This window comes from Coffea arabica, chromosome 7e (assembly GCF_036785885.1).
Source record: "Coffea arabica cultivar ET-39 chromosome 7e, Coffea Arabica ET-39 HiFi, whole genome shotgun sequence".
Lineage (NCBI taxonomy): Eukaryota > Viridiplantae > Streptophyta > Magnoliopsida > Gentianales > Rubiaceae > Coffea > Coffea arabica.
Genome location: NC_092323.1, coordinates 13,530,352 through 13,551,141, shown reverse-complemented (window position 1 = coordinate 13,551,141; position 20,790 = coordinate 13,530,352). Strand labels below are relative to the sequence as shown.

General features: G+C 34.0%; 2 protein-coding genes across 2 annotated transcripts; one reads left to right on the top strand and one right to left on the bottom strand.

The window, feature by feature from the left end:
• The first annotated feature begins 5,170 nt into the window (after positions 1 to 5,170).
• Positions 5,171 to 11,039, top strand: LOC113702280 (uncharacterized). The gene is made up of 4 exons (XM_027223404.2): positions 5,171 to 5,337; positions 7,338 to 8,332; positions 9,184 to 10,051; positions 10,589 to 11,039. The coding sequence occupies exons 2-4, from the start codon at positions 7,364 to 7,366 to the stop codon at positions 10,633 to 10,635; spliced, it is 1,884 nt and encodes a 627-aa protein (XP_027079205.1). The 5' UTR covers positions 5,171 to 5,337; positions 7,338 to 7,363; the 3' UTR covers positions 10,636 to 11,039.
• Positions 11,040 to 11,658: 619 nt separating this feature from the next.
• Positions 11,659 to 13,130, bottom strand: LOC113700546 (amino acid transporter AVT1I-like). The gene is made up of 3 exons (XM_027221022.1): positions 13,049 to 13,130; positions 12,298 to 12,908; positions 11,659 to 12,174 (listed from the first exon to the last, which is right to left on the bottom strand). The coding sequence occupies exons 1-3, from the start codon at positions 13,128 to 13,130 to the stop codon at positions 11,659 to 11,661; spliced, it is 1,209 nt and encodes a 402-aa protein (XP_027076823.1).
• Positions 13,131 to 20,790: the final 7,660 nt, after the last annotated feature.

Here is a 20,790-nt window from a genome sequence, read left to right as displayed (position 1 = left end):
GTTGGAATGGAGAAGTGGACAACAAAAGTCACTGTCCAAGAAAAATAGCAAGTTACCTCATCAATTAGCACACCAACTAAGAAACAAAAATTTATCTTCATTGATTCTAAGGTGTTTATTGCAATTCAACTTTTTTATATTCAAAATGCTATCTGCTAAACTTAGAAGTATATATAGTACTCATTTGTCCACTGGTATGATAATTATTTTCCGGGGCTTAAAGGTTGAAGGAATCGTCTTCAATGCCGATATTCCTATAATGAGCCCCAAAATAGAGGTTTACAAAAAGTACCTCATCTCTAATGCTCAGGTGAAAAAGACCCCTGATGACTTTAGAACCACTGAGATTGCAAAGCAATGGATAATCACTAGTCGAACAATTATTGAAGAGATTGTAGACGAAGAGGATGTTATAGCTGCAAAGTTTACGTATACCAAGTTTAAGGACTTGACACAGTACACGGATCGAAAGGAGATTTCTGTTGGTAACTATCTTTCTTTTCAACCATAACTGATTTACATTGTTATTATATGCTATTATGCTTATATTTAAAGTTCCTCTCACTAGATATTATGGGAATTGTTATTGCTGCGTTGGATGAAAAAATTGTTACGAAAAATTCAAAGGAATCATGAGTCCAGAAGCTTGTCATTGTTAATGAAGTGTAAGAAGCCTTAATTTTTGCTTACTGTGACTATATGCTATTACAAATTAAAGCCTTTTTGCAAAAAATTATAAATAGTAGAATTGTTTCAAATATGTCAGATTGCAGACACTTATGCTGTCCATGTGGAATGCTTTTATTGATAATGAAGGCTCCAAGATTATTTCAGACATTCAGAACTATCCTGTTCTTATTGGAAGAAGGCTAAAGGTTCAAAATTACAATGATAAGTATAACAGTTGACACTTATATGTTTTGAACATCTAACCATTTCTATTTGTGCCTTTTACAAACCACACATTGCTTCCCCTCTTCTTTTGCATAGGAATAGCTCTTTTTATCTGGTTTGATTCAGCAATCCTTGTAAATCTACCTGTCCAAGAAGCAAAAGAACTCAAGAACTGGTTCTGTTCTTATAATTTTCAATATTTGTTACTTATAAAGCTTATACTTTATCTATTTGTTTGACAACCAAAGAGACTTAAGAACTGGTTTCACTCTTATAATTTTCAGTCTTAATTGCATATAAAACTGATATTTTAATTGGTTTGGCTGACTATTTTGGTATCCTATATACTGGGCATATTATCCTAAAAAGTTTGTTTTCTCATGCTTAAACACTTCAAAAACTTTTGCTTGTTTTATTTCTCACCTTCATACACTTAACTTTGTTCTGATGAAATACAAAAGAAAGAATGCTATGCCAGAAAGTAGCATCCGCAATGAAATCGAATTTCATTCAGGACATCTCTGAGGGGCTATCATTCTATGGGATCTTCACTCAGCAAAGCCAGCATAATTTTGTGAGCTCTGGCTATATCCTGTTTTATTTTATCAGTCATTACTTTCTTTCCCACTAATAATTTTTTTGTCGATGAACAACAGAAAGTGCCCAAGTTTGTATCCTTCTTCATGCATGGTGACAAAACTTCTCTGATCACCCTGAGAATTGGAAACAAAACAGTCACTCTTGGAATGCGTCAGAGACAGTTTACAAATAATTGGAACAAGTTTAAGTTTGAGCATCAACTACAATTTGGTGACGCTTTAGTATTTATCCCTGAATCAAAATCCTGCTATACTGTCCTAATCTTCAACAAACATGGAGTCGAAAAACTATTCCCTTGGTACTATAAGTTCTACATCTTCTCTGATACACTAACCGGTAGAACATAGACCTTTCTTTTAAATTTATTCTTCAAGAAACGTTGTTCTTCTTATATGTTCAATAAACATATGAATGCCAGCTTTTATTGTCCATTCTTTTTCCATATCAATTAAACTTAGCAATTTATCGACAACGTGCTGCAGAATTATTTTCAACCATTCAGGACCGTGCTTGATTTTTGTAAAAAGCTTTGAATAAATCTACAACTTCAACTCTCAATTCTTCATTATTCTCATATAATATGCAACTTTATGAGCCTTCTTAAAAAAACCAAAATAACATCTTATCTTTAAACTTATGCCTTTTATTAAGAACGGTATACTTAATATGACTATGATACAATTCAAATATATTGTAGCATAAACCAAGAAAGCTATCAAACAAAAAAATGTGTTAATAAAAAAATTAAGTTAAGCTGTTCCAATAGATGCTCTCAATTACATGACACACACCAAAACATGAAATACATTAAAATCAACAAGCATCAAAAAGATCCTCAAGTTTGATAGTCATTCCATGGCAGGACTATTTTTGTCAATTAACCTATTTTGTTTAATTTCATTTCATGGTTTCTCTATCAAGCAGTAAATAACGGGTTGACATAACTTTCGTGCATTTCCATACATGTTGACCAAATTGGTAACTGATAGTGTGAGGAGTCGAGCCTATGCAATTTCGTGACTTTGAAACGTGACCTTTATTACTATGAAATCATATCCAAATTCAAAAAAGTTCTCACCTGTAGAAAGCCAAATAATGTGTAAATATATTAATTGTAATAAATGTTCTTTAATTCTATTAATTACACCAAATTATTTTGCCTGCAAATGTTCTCCAAATTATTTTGCAATCCGCTGGTTACCAAATTTCATGTTACATGGTAAAGAATTAGTTTTGACTGACCTTTGGATTCTTGATTCGGATGGTGGTGTCATTTGAGATGATGGTTAGTTTATCATTTTTCTCATCTTTATAATTATCTCCCCTACACCACATGATTTATACACATCATACTGCAAATATCAATTATAGTACTTCAATGCTCATTGTGGGCATTACATAAATTCTTCACCGTGCGCAAGCACAGTATATTTCTGCTAGTTTTCCCTCTAACGGAAGAGTAGAACTGTACCTTCACCAACAAATCAAGGATATTTAAGTCTCTTCAATACGTTGGTGTTTAAGTTTTTAAAATTTTGACTCTGCCAAGAGAGGGGTAAAATGTAATATTTTTAAAGGTGTAGGTGGTAAAGTGTGAATACTCCATACTTTCGTAATTTCGGGGGCGTGATTAACCCCTTCTATTGCAAACCTCTGGGTTTGTTTGGATTCATTGTTTTTGGGTCTGTTTTTGAAAAACTGTTTTTCACGTTCCAAATGCTACAGTGATGTGTATTTCAAAAACAACTCCAAAAACACTATATCCAAACAATATATCAAAAACAACTCCAAATACATATTTAATATGTTTATTTCAATTTGTATATTTCAATTATGTATAGGATATATATATTATATTAATTTATATTTTATTTTATATAAAATATATTTTTATATTTCTATAATATATTTATACAAATATTATGTATTATATAAATTACATATAATATAAATATGTAATTATACAAATTTATGAATATTAAATATTAAAAATTATATATTTAATATATACATAATATATATGTTTATGTATATTTATAATATACATTTATATTATGTATTATATATAATATTATACATTTATACATTTATATTAATTTACATAATATTAATTATACATTTATACATGATATTAATACCTTTATACATTTATATTTATTATATTAATACACCTATACATAATATTAATATATATTTATAATATATTAATTTATACATTTATAATTTATACACATTTATAATAACATAAATTTATACATTTATAAATACATTTATATTATGTATTATATATAATATAAATGCATTTATAAATACATAAATGCATTTATTTATAAATATATATAAATGTATTATAAATACATAAATGTATATAAATATATAAATATAAAAATTATAATTTATACATTTATACATTTATATAATATTCACTTATAATTTATATATTTATAATAATATACATTTATATATTTATTTATAAATATATATAAATATTTATTTATAAATATATGTAAATATTTATTTATAAATATATGTAAATATTCATTTATAAATATATATAAATATTTATTTATAAATATATATAAATATTCATTTATAAATATTTATAAAGGTATTTACAAAAATATATAAATATATTTATAAATAAATATAAAAATTTAAAATTTAAAATTTATACATTTATATAATATTCATTTACACATTTATAAAAATATTTATATTATGTATTATATATAATATAATACATTTACTTATATTTATATAAATATATAAATATATTTATTTATAAATGTATTATAAATGCATAAATGTATATAAATATAAAAATATAAAAATTATAATTTATAATTTATACATTTATATGATATTCATTTATAATTTATATATTTATAAATGTATTTATATTATGTATTATACATAATATAATACATTTTTATTTATTTATAAATATGTAAATTTATTTATTTATAAATATTTATAAATGTATTATAAATGCATAAATGTATATAAATATAATAATATAAAAATTGGAAATTATAATTTATACATTTATACATTTATATGATATTCATTTATAATTTATACATTTATAATTTATATATTTTTATATAAATATATTTATTTATAAATATTTATAAATGTATTATAAATGCATAAATATATATTGTTATAAAAATATAAAAATTATAAATTATAAAAATACTTGAAAATATGTTTTAAAAATACATCTACAAATAATCCATAAAACATCTACAGTAAAAGTTTTTCATATAGTTTTTGAAAAACAACCTCAAAAATAACTAATCCAAACGGACTTGTATTTGAAAAACGAAATGCTACAGTGCTGTTTTTGAAAAACAACCCCAAAAACAGCTAATCCAAACGGACCCACAGCTTAGTGTCATACAGCGCGTGCAAGCAAAGTGTAAGTGAGGTAGCTTGATATTAGCCATCAAAATCAAATTTCAATACTGTCCGGTGCAAGTGTACCTTCCCAAAAAACGGCAAAAAATTTTAAATACACCTAAATTCTTTCCCATTACTACAGATTTTCGTTGCTGTCTGAATCCTCCGGTGGGTCCAGTCCCTAGTCTAATTAAAATAAAATAAAAAAATATGCCTTCTGCCTACAGTAGTTTTTACTCAGTTATCATTCTTTTCAAACTTCTCAAAAAGCCTCGAATGCTATTGCAAATCAGCCCACTTTAGACTCTTACCAAAAGAGGTTTCTTTACTTTCTGCAACCAGAAAAGAAAAGAAAAAGAAACCATTCTTTCTTTTGTTGTGTTTTAGACCAGCCTCTCAAAATCTTTGAATTCAACCCCCATCAGTCTTAGCTTATTCAAGGTATCTTGCTCCACTCTTCTTTTTCTTCTGTTTTATTCCATATTTTTGGCTTAAAGTTTGTTTTTTTTGGTCTGATTTCTTGGTCGAATTTCAGTTTTGTGTGCGAAGAAAAATGTGGGTTCAGGGCTATTTCCAAGTTTGAATCTTTTTCTTCATTTGATCATGGGGTCAAGTTGGATTGCTGTATCTACTCTTCTCTTTGCTTGTTTTGGTTTGGGTTCTTTCGGTCTCTGGACATTTTGGTCAGAACCTAGTAGCTTGTCAATTTTAGCTGGAGTTGCCTTAGAGTTTATCTAGATCTATTGGGAGTTTGAAATGTGTCTGCTTAATGTGAAAATGATTACAGATTTGTCTTTGGGTGGGATGATGGTCTGCTTTATGCTTTGATTTTGCTGTTTGTTTTGGGTTAGACTTATTTGCTTCTTGTCTTTTATAGTGATGAAGTTATTCATAATTACTAGTTCTACAGGTTTAATTTGCTCGTTTAGTCTGTCATCATCTTCTTGTGCTTGTACTTGAACTCATAGGAAGAGCCTAAGCACGATTTACAAAGTATGTATGTTACAAGGCGAAAAAAAGTTTTTTAAACTTACAGTTAGTCAGCGTTTTTTTTTTTTTTTTCAATCTGAAATTAGTTCTTCGATTTCACATTTTACTTGACAAAAAACAGATTGTTTTCGATGCTTTTGTTGTTGCTGAGTGTTCCCCTGGGGGTTTGTTTGCTAATTAGGCATGTGGTTATCTGTGCTTGCAATTTCATTTTATGTTCATGAAGTCAATATGATTCATTGGATGGATGTCATAATATGCAATTCTTTTTCTCCTTATGGTCATCACATCTTGTTAACCAGTATTTTAGTTAATTGCCTGAGTATTTAACTGTGTGAAGATATTCTGGTTCAGTTATAAGATGTCATTGTGCACTTGCTTACTATGAATTCCTAGCTTCTATAAGTTTGTGCCCTAAGGTAGTTAAAGCTGAGAATTTGACATAGGATGAGAATGAATCAGTGATTGGTTAATGATGAGGTTGAGTTGATGAAGGACGTATATGCATGAGGTGCTGTTACATCAAATTGTTCTTGCTGTTGGACCCTTTGATGCTTAGCTTCGCATTGAATAGAAGTTAAGCATGTAGTGCCATGCTCCCCACCGCTGTGGGGAAAAAAACTATCACAAGGTGTATTTCCCTAAGAAAAGCAACAGAAAAAAGAAGAAGAAGTTAAGCATTTAGAATGCCCCATATTTGGACCTTGTGTATCTTGGGTAATGTAGGATGAGGAGCAGCTGGTTGACTGGTGTCTTTATTGCCATAGGATTCCGGTGGAGAGGTTTGGCCTGGTTGACTCCCTTTTTACCTGTTCTGTGGTGACTTTGACATGACCTGTAACATAATCTTATTAGTGCTTTAAGTAAAAAACTCAGTTGGAATGTAATATAACCTCCAGTGTTCATTGAGTGTTTGGTGTCTGGTGCCTTAATGAAGTAACATATTGCCTGCTTTTACCTATGTCTAAATTGCACTTTGGTAGTGATGAATTGAACCGAAGTGAAAGTGTCACCTTGGCTATGGTAAAGATTTATTAGTTGTCATTGCTAAACCAGATCATTTAGGAATGGTTCAATTTGCTAGCAAGGTCTTGAGATGTATCCGGAGAATTCCCACATCCCATGTTAGATATGTTGCAGGCCTTACAAAAGATAAAAGCTAAAAACTTTAAGAAGACAGCACATTATAAGCTGTCTTTGTTTAAGTTGTGGTCTTTTAAGGCTTCCATGATTGTTACCGGTGAGCAAATCATTGTGCCAACTAATGGCTGTCAGATCATGCAAAAACCAAGCCTAGATAAATTTCATATCTGCTGATGCTAAAATTTGAGCTGTTTTTTTTTTAGGGGGAAAGTGTGTACCAATTTGCTTTTTGCATGAGTAGTAATGGACATTATACTTTCTTTGATTTTGAATATGATGTTGAGAGCCTGATGAGAACTTAATTCCAGGATTGGTAAGCAAGTAAGCTTATGACATGGATAAAGTGTCCCCTGACTGCCCCTACCCAGGATGCTTTTTCTGTGTGATGAAGGAAGGGAACCCAAGCAAGCGTAGAGCAAGTATCTTAAAGTTCTTTCGGGAACTTCCCTCACAGGATGATGATGGTCAGGTTCTCCCTATTAGTGGCCTATGGAATACAGCTATGGCACACCCTAATGATCCTGAGTTCATTGAATTGGGGATATTTGAATGCATGGCAGCACTTATATGGAAGGGTTTAAAGAATCGTCGCTGGCTAACACATGATCAAAATATTTATATACCTTATTATGCAGCCCACATAATAGGATCCTACACCATGAATATGGAAGAATTTGCTGAAAGAGCTGTTCATGCTGGGGTTATTCTACCCTTGGTTGAACTTCTGAGAGGGAGGTTAACCTGGGTTGAACAGAGGGTGGCAGTACGAGCTCTAGGCCATTTGGCTACCTATGCCAGCACTTTTCCTGCAGTAGCAAGTCATGGTGAGATCCTTGAGCTTTCCATCCAACTAGCGATGAGTTCACTTGAAATCGTTTACTCTCATTTTTACCAGTATGTTGACAGAAGGCTCAGTTATCACTGTGATCTTCTTACTCGTGGCATGGGTGGTGTTGAAATGGAGTCCAGGAAGGCAGAGGAGTGGGCTAGTCAATTACAGTGCTGGTCTCTTCAACTAATTAATTGCTTTGCTTTTAAACCTGAGTTCCTGCCAACAATATGCAAACCAGAATTTCTCATAAAACTTCCAGGGATGTGGGGTGGGCTGGTAAATGAGAACTCTCCTGCTGGAATTGGCTTATTGCGGACGATCTGCCATCACAAGCATGGTAGGGGGCCTGTAGCTAGTTGCCCTGGTATTGTGGAGGCATTATGTAATATAGCCCGTTCATCGGATGACTGGCAGTATATGGCCATTGATTGTCTTCTATGGTTGCTTCAAGATCCAAGTACATCTCACAAGGTAAAGTGCTTGATAGACCACAGCCACCCTAACTGGGTCATGCATGTTTTCTTTTGGACAATTAGCTGGATAGATGGATCCAAGATTTTGGGAGGTACATGAACTTGTTTTCCTGCTGGAAATTTTTGCAACTACAAGACCATGCTAATGAGTCATTTCCATAGACTGAATTAGACATTCAATCCGATGTATACATCCATGCTTGTCTTACATGTTTTTGCTGGTTGTTAGCGTAATATCATCATCTGTAACATATGTAATGTTCTGTAGACAAGGAATTGAAAGTCAAACTTGATTAAAATTACCATTTAGGACAAACTAACTACACAATAATCTCGGTTGGCATGTCCAGCAAGGTTGCTGATACACCCCTTACCCAACAGAGGTTAGTTCTTAATGTGTTTTGAACCCATGATGTCTCCTTTAAATTGAAAAACAATTGTCCGTGGCTTACTCTTTTTCTGTGAGATTCTAAACCTCTGGCTTCAGGGAGGCCAAAAACAATATGATTAGTAGTGCATTGTTTGGTATGATAGGAAAAGGAGGAATAGTGGTAAAAGGTTCTCTTTCTTTTAGGCTTCCACTATGCTACAATGTGCTTCAATGTACTTTATATTCAAGAAATATTAATGAAGATAAAAGTCTAGGAAGATTACAAGAAAATTTTCTACCTATAAACTTGGGATGCAAGTTATGTCTGGGATTGTGTCTGCAGTTTCAGTCTTGTGGTCATCCATATGTACAAAAAGTGTGTTAATACATGCCCTTTTTCCAATTCAGGGAGATGCATACAACCTTTCTTGTTAATCTTCTGAGTGTCTTTTATGATCCAAAAAATTGTGCTTTTGTAGGTCATGGATAAGGCAGTACCTGCTTTGGTGGACCTTGCAGAGATATCAAGTCTTGGTGATCACAAAAAACTAGGAGAATCCATTGTCAATGCTCTTCAGGAGTGTGTTCAGTCACAAGGAACAGGACGGAATTCTATTAGTAGTCGCATACAAGAAGAGGTTGAGGAACTACTCAGCTCCAGACAGAGATTAAAATGGGAAAAGAATATGCCAAAAGAGGATCTTCATATTAAACAGGCAGCAGCACTAGTTGTCAAACTTGAAGGAAATTCACTATTTTCTTCAGGAAATATTTCTGGGGCTGCATCTAAGTACTCGGAAGCATTGGCATTGTGCCCAATGAGATCCAAGAAAGAGAGAGTGGTACTTTACAGTAATCGAGCTCAGTGTCATCTTCTATTGCAACAACCCTTGGCAGCTATAAGTGATGCAACACGTGCACTCTGTCTACATAACCCTGTGAATCGTCATGCGAAAAGCCTTTGGAGGAGAGCACAAGCTTATGACATGCTCGGGTTAGCTAAGGAGAGTTTGTTAGATGCTATTCTGTTCATAAATGAGTGCTCTCAGTCAACGGATCCAGATCTATCATTGAGGCAAAACAAGGTTCCTGACTATGCTGAGCGATTAGTTAAGAAGCAGATGCGTGCTGCTTGGTTATTTAGGGAGGCTGCTAGTAAACATGGGGGTGTGCATTGTGAGGGTGCAGATGGAGAATTGTGTGGCCAAGAGTCTGATGATTCTGAGTGGGAGACAGCAAGTGAAAGTGAAATGGGAAATGATGGAAGGGATGAAATGGGTGAGGATGACTTTGAATGGAAGAATGATTTTGAGAGGAAAGACAAATATGATAAACCTCCAGTTAAAGGTACTATAATTTAGCACCAGCAATCATAATTTTAATAGCTAGAATTTCTACTTTTGTTAACCATGAGCTTTAATGGTTTTGTCTATTATAAAACGATAAAGTGTTGATTGATTATGTTTCGTTAACTACAAATCTTTACCAGTTCTAAATATAGCTTGCAAGTAGCAGATAGCAGTGTTACTAAATGCAACTTTTGTTCCACAAGCACTTGCATGTTTTCTGTCCTGAAGTTTAAAAACAGCCAGAACTTGTGTATAAGAATCCTCTTTTAGGTTATTTACTTACTCTCTCCTTTGTCTTGCATATTGACATGGTGACACTTACAACTTTCCTGGTGAAATGTAGTTGATTATAGCCCTTGTGCAAAAATTTGTTATGGTGATTTGCCGTTACGATATTTTTGTGAGATGTTGTCAAATAGAAATTGGGCCATTTATTTCATTCTCCTAACTTACTTGGTCCTTGGAACATACACAGACCTGCTCTTTATTTTCTCTCAATACTTGTTTAACATAATTTACCTGTAAACGCACGCAGACATGAAGCATGGGTACAATGTGCAGCTTACTGAAGATGAAGAGTAGTTCTACACTGTTGTCTGGCCTTCTCTGTAAAGCATATATCAATGTGGATACCAAAATGATCACCGCTCTTCAAGAATGAAACATATAGCATCAAATGCATCACCTTAAATTTCATCAGGAACTGGTGAAGAAGCATATTTTTGTAAGTTTTGTTTAGCAGTTAAACTTTGTCTTGTGTAGATTTTTGTTTGATTTGTCCTTTTTCCAATCCCAAATTATGAGCATGTAAAAGTTTGATCGTTATGATATTGGTTTCATTAATTGATTTGCACTGTAACTGCTATCGTTCAAGAAGCTTTTGTAAATGTAAGTTGTATCTTTTGGATTTTTTGATCAGACAATAACCTCTCTTAGTATTATTCATATTTTTATACTTGTTGATAATCACAAGTGCTTGTTGTAAATTCATCAGCAATTCCAATACTATTCTCTGCTCTGCATATTACTAATTCATGAATCTTTTTGCGTTGATGGTTTAAATGCAGGGGCAATTTTCAGTTTTCTGCAAGTAACCCTATTCCATATCAAGAAAAGTAGTCAAATACCAGTTTCAGTTTTTACCAATTTGTCTGTGCCGAATATAATTCCTAGCTTACAGCAGAGTACCTTAAAACTCTACCATTGTTTGTTAATTCACTAGCACATTACAAGCTTTTTATGGCATAATAATACCATTTTTTCTTTTATAAGGAAAAAAAAACTTATAAACAAGAGGTTAGAAATTTTCTTGTAGCAAGTCAAATCTTGTGGAAATACTCTTTTCTTGATTCCCTGAATACATAACCAAGACTTGCCAAAAAAAAAAAAAACCCCGAAAGACATCATAAGAAAATCACTTGCACGTGCAAGAAATGAAAGATGAGCAATGTCCCTTAGCTTTGTTGAAGTGATCTCATTCTTTCTCTTTTTAATGGAAGAAGCTGGAAGAACTGGGCAAAGACTTACATGTTGTTGCTATTTATTGAGTTGGAGGGGCTTTTGCTGATTGAATCCATGCATAAACCTAGACCAAGGTAAATCTTTTTAACCAGCACCGTGGACAAGATCAAAGACAACAAAGTATAATCCTGTAACCCCAGTCATTATACCAAACACTATTATTCCAAGTATCTCTATAAACTTGACATTGAATTTTTCACCTCCTCTTAGCTTCAAGTAGCAGCAGCAGGGGAACAATAATGATGTCAAAACCACAGAAAATGACCCCACGATCGCCATCAGAGACTCGAAATAAGGGAAAAAACAAGCAATCAGGGTTGTGATAATTAGGAGAATAAATCTTATGACAATACGAATTAACTGTTTCTTATATTGCTTTGGTAGTCCATCCTCGATAGCATCTGCAACAGGTGAAATCAACAAAGGATATCTAGACAGTGGTATGACTAATGAAGTATACAATGCTATTTTTGAACCAAGCTCTCGTTTTGGAAAATTCAGGGTGATTTGTGGGCAGGTTTCGCCTCCAAAGATGAGATAACCACCAACTGCAACTATGAGGTAGACTATGCTATTGCAGGAAAAGCTGAGCAGCAATACCTGCAATAGATAGATGTAATGGACAGTTTAGTTTGTGATTCAAATGAGAAATCAAGATGATAAGTTAAATTCTGAACTAAAATAAATCATGATAACTAATACAAGATAGCAGCAGGTGTTCACCTTAGTAAATTGTTGCTTATTTTTCATGGAGTTATACAGTGTGGGGAGGACTGAATGTCCTCCGAAGCAAGTTAGGAACAAACTGGTCGATATTGAGATACCTTTCCATGAAACAACTTTTGCTCGGTCTTGAAATCCATATCCACTAGTACCTCCAACCCAAAGCATAGCCAATATTATTACAAAAATCCCTAGTGTCCCCAAACCACTTATGAATGATAATTTTGTAACATTTGTTGAGAATAAAGTTGGAAGCATCACTAAAGCAGTGCAAACTGTGAACAACTTCTTTTCCCCAAGTTTTAGGTGTCCAAGGTAGAAGACTGTGTGGGGAAACAAATAATTTAGATTCTCAGACACCAACAGCAGTAGGCTGATGGAACTCAGATAGAGTTCTATGCTCCCTATTAGTGAGGCCACTATTCTCCCTGACCTTCCAAATGCTTTATAACCCATGTCACCATAGCTCTGAGCATCTGATTCATTACCGCGCATGCAACGCTCTAGCAGGAGAGCTGTCCGACAGCATACCATTGCAACCGCAATAAATAGTAATAAGCCAAGCCAACCAGCGATGGACAGTGCATATGGCAGTGTTAAAATGCCAACCCCTACAAAAAAGAGAACTTAGTACATACGTAAGATGTTGAAAAAATGAATTATGTTATGACCGAAAACAAACGACAACAAATAAATATAGCTGAGAGATGTCATTAACAAAATCAAACTGACTAAAGCAATATATAATTACCTAAAAATGCAGCAATCATGTTGTAACATGATTGCATGCAAGTGCTTTGTCCATCACCAGCAGTTACAGAAGCCATCTCCATTCCTCTATCAATAGTTGGTAACTTAGGTACTTCTTTTTTTATTTGGTAAGTTATTAAGTTGGTATGTATTTTAGGAATTTTGCCGACTCAAATCAGCTATTGCACACGAACACTACATGCATGAAAACTGCCAGGCCTGTCATAAAATTTCTGTACTCACCCTAAATTCTCTGACGTTACAACCCGCTATAATAATAAATATACAAGTCTGCTTATTAATCCGTGCTCCCCTTGAAATCTGATTTTAGAACCCGTTTAAGTTGTAATTCTTGTGGTCTAAGGCAGTTGAGAATCTCAAGTTCCTCCCTCAGGAATTGCAAGAATTGGAGAATGGAATCAGGAATTGCAAGAATTGAAGAACGCAATTCAAGAGAAGAGGATGAAGTTTTACCGCAGGAAGATCAAGAAAGTAGAGAGATGAAATGAAACTAATACGAAGGCCACAACTGTTGTGCTCTCTTCTCAGTTCTCTCCCTTTCTTTTATACCCGTTTCTCTCTTTCTTCCCTTTCGAGTACATCAGTATCTAAGTGCCTACCCTACTGACATGTAACTACTTTCCAGCTAACTGCTGAACCAGCTAAATGAAAAATTGCATCAGTTTACAAATTTATTGTTGCCCAAATCATGATACCTTTCTGCTATATATACGTTTCTTTCGTTCTTCCCCGTTTCCTACATCAGTAACTAAGTGCCTACCCTACTGACATGTAACTATCTTCCAGCTAACTGAATCACCTAAATGAAAGACAAATGTATCAGTTTGCAAATTTATTGTTGCCCGAATATGATGCCTGTGATTTTTCGAAAACTTTACTATTATGGCGTATGTTAAAAACTTTCTACCATTTTTAGGAAATCAAGTTTGCGAAAGATTTAAACACAATACAAGAAAAAACTAAGCTCGATATATTCTTGGAAATCAAGTTTAGTGAAAAAGGTTGTATACAAAAGTGAAAAAAATTAAAAATAAGCAGGAATTGAGATCAATTAAACATTTAAATTTTAAAAAAAAAGTAAACTAAACTTGATAACCTAAACAGAAAGATGGAGCTAAACTCGACTTATCGAATCTAGAGTGTGCATTGTGATACTGCAGATGGAGAATTATGTGGCCAAGAGTCAGATGATTTTAAGTGGGAGACAGCAAGTGCAAGTGACATGAGAAATGATGGAAGGGATGAAATGGATGAGGATTACTTTGAATGGAAGGATGATTTTGAGAGGACAGACAAGTATGATAAACCTCCAGGTCCTATAATTTAGCACCAGCAATCATATGCACATTTTAATAGCTAGACTGTCTATTTTTGTTAACCATGAGCTTTGATGGTTTTATCCATTATAAAACGATAAAATGTTGACTGATTATGTTTCGTTAACCACAAATCCTTACCATTTCTAAATACATAGCTTACAAAATGCAGTGTTACAAAATGCAACTTTTGTCCCCCAAGCACTTGCCTGTTTTCTGTCCTGAAGTTTAAACAGTCATGCCTTGTGTTAGCAAACGACTAGGCAATAATTAGGTTTCTAATTGCAGGGCAGTTTTCTACGATTAACCCTATTCCACATTAAGGAAAAACCAGATTCAGTTTGTTATACTGCTCGGGTCGTCCTAGTGATCAGGGGAGTATTTGGCACTTGGGATGGAAAGGATGTGGAGAGGGGTAGGAGGTTTTTTTTTTTTTTTTGGGCGGCCGGTGCCATACGTAATGACTAGTTTAGAATTCCATAAACTCTACCATTACTATTTCTAGTACCATTCTTTCTCTTTTCGAGGAAAGATCTATAAACAAGAGACTAGAGATTTTCTTGTAGCAAGTCAAGTCTTCTGGAAATACTTCACTTTGGATTCACTGTATTGAAAGACTTGCATACACAAAAAACGAAAAGACAGTAGTAGTTTTACAAAGAAAATGAAGATACAAAACAGAAGAAAAACACAGAGCTTGTTGTTTTAACTACTGCGGACAAGGTTAGAGATAATGAAGTATACAATCCAACTGTGACCCCAACTGGTATTCCAAGTATCCTCATAAACTTGACAGTGAATCTTTCACCTCCTCGCAGCTTCAAATGGCAACAGCAGCAGCAGGGGACTAATAATGATGTCAATAACACAATGAACGACCCTGCGATTGTCATCATAGATTGGAAACGAGAAGGGGAAAAAGGATAAAAATGCTACATAGAATAATTCTTATGGAAATGCGAATCAACCATTGGATTTCTTTAGTGGTCCATCTTCGACAGCTTCTGCAATTAGTGAAATTAACAAGGGATATCTGCACAGTGGAATGTATAATGAAGTATACAATGTTAAACAAAGTTTCTGTTTTGGAAAATTCTTGGCGATTTGTGAGTAATTTTGCCTCCAAAGATGAGATAACCGCCAATTGAGAATAAGAAGTTGATTACACTATTGAATGAGCGCCATGTGAGTTTTCTTGTTACTATTCTCGTTCTGCACCTACGTCCATTGGCGTGTGGATGGGGGGCATGCTTTTTAGTCAATAAACTGGCTAGAAATATGATTTGGGACCAAAATGGTACACTTTGAATGTGAGGGATCATTTTGTTTTATTTTGCATGTAAAGGACCAAAAAAGAGAGTTTTCAAAAATGTGAGAGACTATTTAGGTGATTTTTCCTTTGCAGGAAGTTTACCAACTTAATGGAAGTGATTTGAACTCGTTCCAACTGCACTGGCTCAGGCACATTTACAGCATTTAATCAGAGAACCAACAAAGGGCAATGACAAAATACAATATTCAAATTATCTCACTCTCAATGGAATGGAGCTCCCACTTGCCCTCTCTGTAGAAGGATAGATGAATGAGTACTTGACAGGAAAAGATGAAAATGCAGCTCAAACAAAAAAATTTAAGAAGAAGAAACGTCATATCCCAAATAAAGATGAACATACCAAAACTTATTAAAGAAATTCTGATTATCATTAGCTAGAGGTCTATTGTGCTGGCCTTGTTTAACTTAGTCCGTTCTGATTATCATTTCTTTTTCTTAGTCCGTTCCATCTGGGTATGTTTTTGGAAAGAATGGTCAAACCAGTAACTTCCCTACTTCACGATCAGAAACCATCAACCATGAGCATGCATCCCCAAATATTCAGTACTGGCGAGATGATGTATTCCTTATAAAGGATGGGGTGGTAACAAGAGGAGGCTACACCGCTAAAGAGCCAATTGTCTGATATTTGTTGAGTAAATCTATTAAAATCTCTCTACTGGTGTATAGTTTTTCTAGGGTAGCATTTTCTGGAGTTTGAGAATAACGTTCCTAATGTTGAACGATATTGGTGAATTTCTAGATTTACCTCTAAGGCTTGAAGAGGCTATTATATTTTGTGTTTCTAGTTCTTATTGACACTTGTGAAATCGCACTATCTTCTCTCTTCTAAAATCATTTATTTATTTGTGTTTTTAAATTGAGCTAACTTGTTACAAAATAAATGATTTTAGGAGAAATTCTTAATATTTTAAAAATTTTAGAAAAGGCCAGTCATCAGTGTAACTATTGATGAAAACCCTTTAAAAGGAGATTTCTGAAATTATCCCAAAAATTATTAGCTGTTTACTAAAAACATAATTACACAAATATTGGCAAGCCGATACCTATTCCTAACAAATTGCGCAAGAATTTGGGCATTTTTTACGCAGTTTGTTTTGATTAGCATGAGACAAAAAGAATCATAACTCTACAAGAGTGGTCAAGGAAAAGTTCAAATTTTCATTAAAAAAACCAAAGAAACGATGACATCTCACAAGTTCGGATTAGATGCTTTTCTTGATAGCTTTTTCACGTCTTTGACTCTGACTTAAAAATACAAGTCGAAAGTTGTATTGCTACGCCACCTTGTCGAGGCGGCTTACGGCATTTAAGGAGAGAGACTACTGACTACCCCCAAAAAAAATTTTAAAATTTTTTGTATTAACTACAAAGTATAAATGTGTATGAAGTTCGTCCCCTCAAATTACATATTTAGGTTCCATCATTGGAAGTGATACATTGATCTCGTAAAAAGCTTTAAGGCTTGAGATGGATAATTAGAATTCTTTATTTATCACAATTTATTATTGGTGTCATACTTATGTTTGATATATAGTCATTTTGAGAATTAAACACTTCGGGAAGAACCTTGTAATTTTTAACGCTAAAACCTTACCAGGAAAGGAATATGGAACCGTTACTGATGTAAGCAAGAGCGCTTTTTCTTTCTATACATAAATTATTCTTTTAATATCTATAAATTCACTCCTCATTCTACATTGACCCCTAAAAATAATTTTTTTTATTGATCACCTCCTCTAACAAACATTTTAGATATATTTCAAATTAAATATTTTTTAATTCCAAATTAAATAGTGATGAAATTTTAATAAAAAAAGGATTTAGCCTTTCAAATCGAAATACATATCGGCCTGTTTGAATTGCTATTTTTAGAAATTTTGTAGAATAACGTACTGTAGTGATTTGATTCATGTAAGGTAAAAAAGTGATTCCTTTAAATATTAGAAGAGATTCCCAATCTGTCATAATTTACCAAAGTTCTTCTTGCATTCGTATCAGTAAAAGATTAGGTTTTTTTTTTCTCATGTTTTCATTTTTTGGGTCTTTTTTTTCTCTTGTGAAAATAGTCTGCGTATTAAGTCCTAGTTAATATTTATGCTAAATCAAAGTTGTTCATACTGCTACTAGTCTAGTGATTCATATGTATCAAAAGAATGTTAATTGAGGATGGTCATTCCAGCTCGGCTTGATCCGGCCGAGCCCCATTTCCCGTCTGTCCATCTGATAATGGTCACCTCGGCTCCGTCTCACTGAGCCAAGGCCCACACCACTTGAGGACGTCTATCCGACCTGATCACCTCGAATACGCACCGCTTACAGATGACTGAGATGATCACCACACCCATTGTCTCGAAGTGGTGCTGTGTTTGACATGACAACTGAGATCCTATCCATTGTTCTGACACTTGCATAGTGGATACAGCCTCTGGTACACTCTGCACACTGCCCAGAGTTGTCTAGTCAGACTGATACGCTGTTTCAATCAGATTTTTAAGGACTCGGACCCCACCGTCCTTCCCCCCACATTGTCCTACTGCGCAGAGTTGTCTAGTCAGACTGATACGTTGTCTCAATCAGATTTCTAAGGACTCAAACCCCACCGTCCTTTCCCCCACATTGTCCCATATAAATATCAACATGTCCCACTAAGAAAGGGGGCGATTTGGTAAGAGCCTGAACATTATTTCACTTCCTATTATCTAAACTAACTCGATCATCGAAAAAAAACCTGGGGATTTAGCCCCGTCTCCGATAAATTGAGCAGGTGATATCCGCGCAGCCGCACCTCACCTAGGAGAGTACTCCAGTTACCCGGTGCAACTCTTCAAGCCATAAATCACCTCTTCATTAATTAAGTAGTAATTATATATTAGTTACTTTCATGCTATACAAAAACACTTTATAATTTCTACTAAGTTGTACTACAGTATCCACCTTATGAATTAAGATGCCAATTTTCCTCACGACGCTACTATTACTTGGCAGATTTCTGATCACTTAATAGTTCAATTGCGACAGGAATCTTTATCAGCATATTAGTTACTTACATTTCAATCTTTATCAGCAGATTACTTACTTGCACTTGAAGGCTGCAAGAACCTAAAGACATCTCAACAATTCTTTTTTTGCTGGAAAATAATGTTAAAGATTATATGACCGAAAGTTTGCAAAATGTTCATAGCCATATACCCTACAAAAAAGTTGCAAACTAGAAGGTACGAGGACCAAAGCTTTGGGAATATCTTCTCGAGCCTTTGGCTTCACGACTCCATCCAACTAACTACCGAAAAGGCAAAAACTTAAAGTCTCCTTAGCGAGACATGTATATCAGATTTTATGTACTGGAAATGCATTGCTCTTGGCCAATTTGGACTTTTACCATTCTTCTATTAAAAAATTCACCATTTCAACGAGTTTTACGACTCCGTCCAACAACCAAAGGCAAAAACTTAACCTTTAAGTCTCCTTCATCACACACGTGTGTGTGTGTATCAGGTTTTATGTATTGGAAATGCATTACTCCTGGCCAATTTAGATTTTTACCTTTCATCTATTCAAAAATTCACAATTTCAACAAGTTGTGTGACCAGTTGTGCAAACTCGTCAATACTTCAAAGGTGTGAATCAAATTAATGGATCAATAAAACTATGTTGACCAAAAAATATTTGGATAAGAGATTAATCAAAATAATTATATTAGCACTTTTTATGATGTGATATATGTAAGATAAAAATATTGATGAAAAAATACAAAATTAATTAATAATTATAATTTTGATTAAGTAAAATTATATTTGAAAAGAATATTAATGGTCCCGTTTGGCAAATGAGTTTTTTTTGTATTTGTCTAAAATTTTATTGTAACTTATTGTAGAATTTGTAGAAAAACTTTTTAAGATGTAAAACTTTTTTTCTTTTCTTTTCTTTTTCTTTCTTTCTTTTTCCTTTTCTTTTCTCTCCTCCTCTTCTCCCTCATCTCACCACTTGCTGGCCGAGGGCAATGGCAGCAGCTTAATTTTTTTTCCCTCTCTCCGCTCTCATCCCCTCTCCTTGCATACACGATCTGGTCGCGTGACTAAAGATCACGTAAGGGGAGGAGGGGAGGAGAAGGAAGGAGGAGAGGGGGACAGAGAGGGAGAAAAGAAAGGAAAAAAAAAAAGAGATGGCCGGCGGCGGGGGTGGTAGTGAGTTGAGGTGGAAGAGAAACAGGAAGAAGGGAAAAAAGGGAAATTTTTTTGTGTGTTTTTTGATATTTTGAAGTGTATGTTTTAAAATTTTTAAAATTTTTTTGATATTATTGTAGTTAAATTTATTAAAAAACTTGTAGGAGGAAAATTAGGCAAAAAATTGGTTTGGCACCAAACACACTCATACCAACTACTATACTAGCAAATGTCATAGCATTTCTAGATATATTTTTTGCAATTTTGTCGGGGAAAGAGTTCCTTTATTTTTTGTTAGAATGGAAGGGCAAAAGTTAATTGTCCAGATATAGTATTGATTAATGGTGGATCAATAGCTACAATAAACACTTTCTATAATTAGTTGAATATTTAGCTGCCATTAGTGCTATCTGCCTAATATAATCAAGCTTCTTTCTTATCATCTTCAGTAATCAAAAGACAGCATTAAAGGGGCCACCTGCCATTCCACCACCCATTGCGTACAATACATCTTTTGTTATTCAGATGTGGTAACTAACCGTTCAGACCTTTTTTGCCGTTTCACCCAATCATAAGCATCTGACGTCACTGACTTTATCGAATCGTCACGCTAAAGGAGTCAATCTGTCCACGTGTCAATTGATGACTCGGATACTTGTTTTGTTTCTATAGGTGGATGAACACTGTAGAATATCCGTAATGCCAAAACCGCTCAAAACCAAAACGAAAACGGCAGAACCGACTGTTCTTAATTCTTATTTGCTCCTATTGGTGGTTTTTCATTTTACTAAACAAATGTTTTGTTCCACAATTAAGTCCAGGCTAATGGCATATAATTCTTTCATAACAAATCATGAGAATTTAATTTATGTGTGTTTGAATAGAAGATTATTTGAAAATTTTGGAA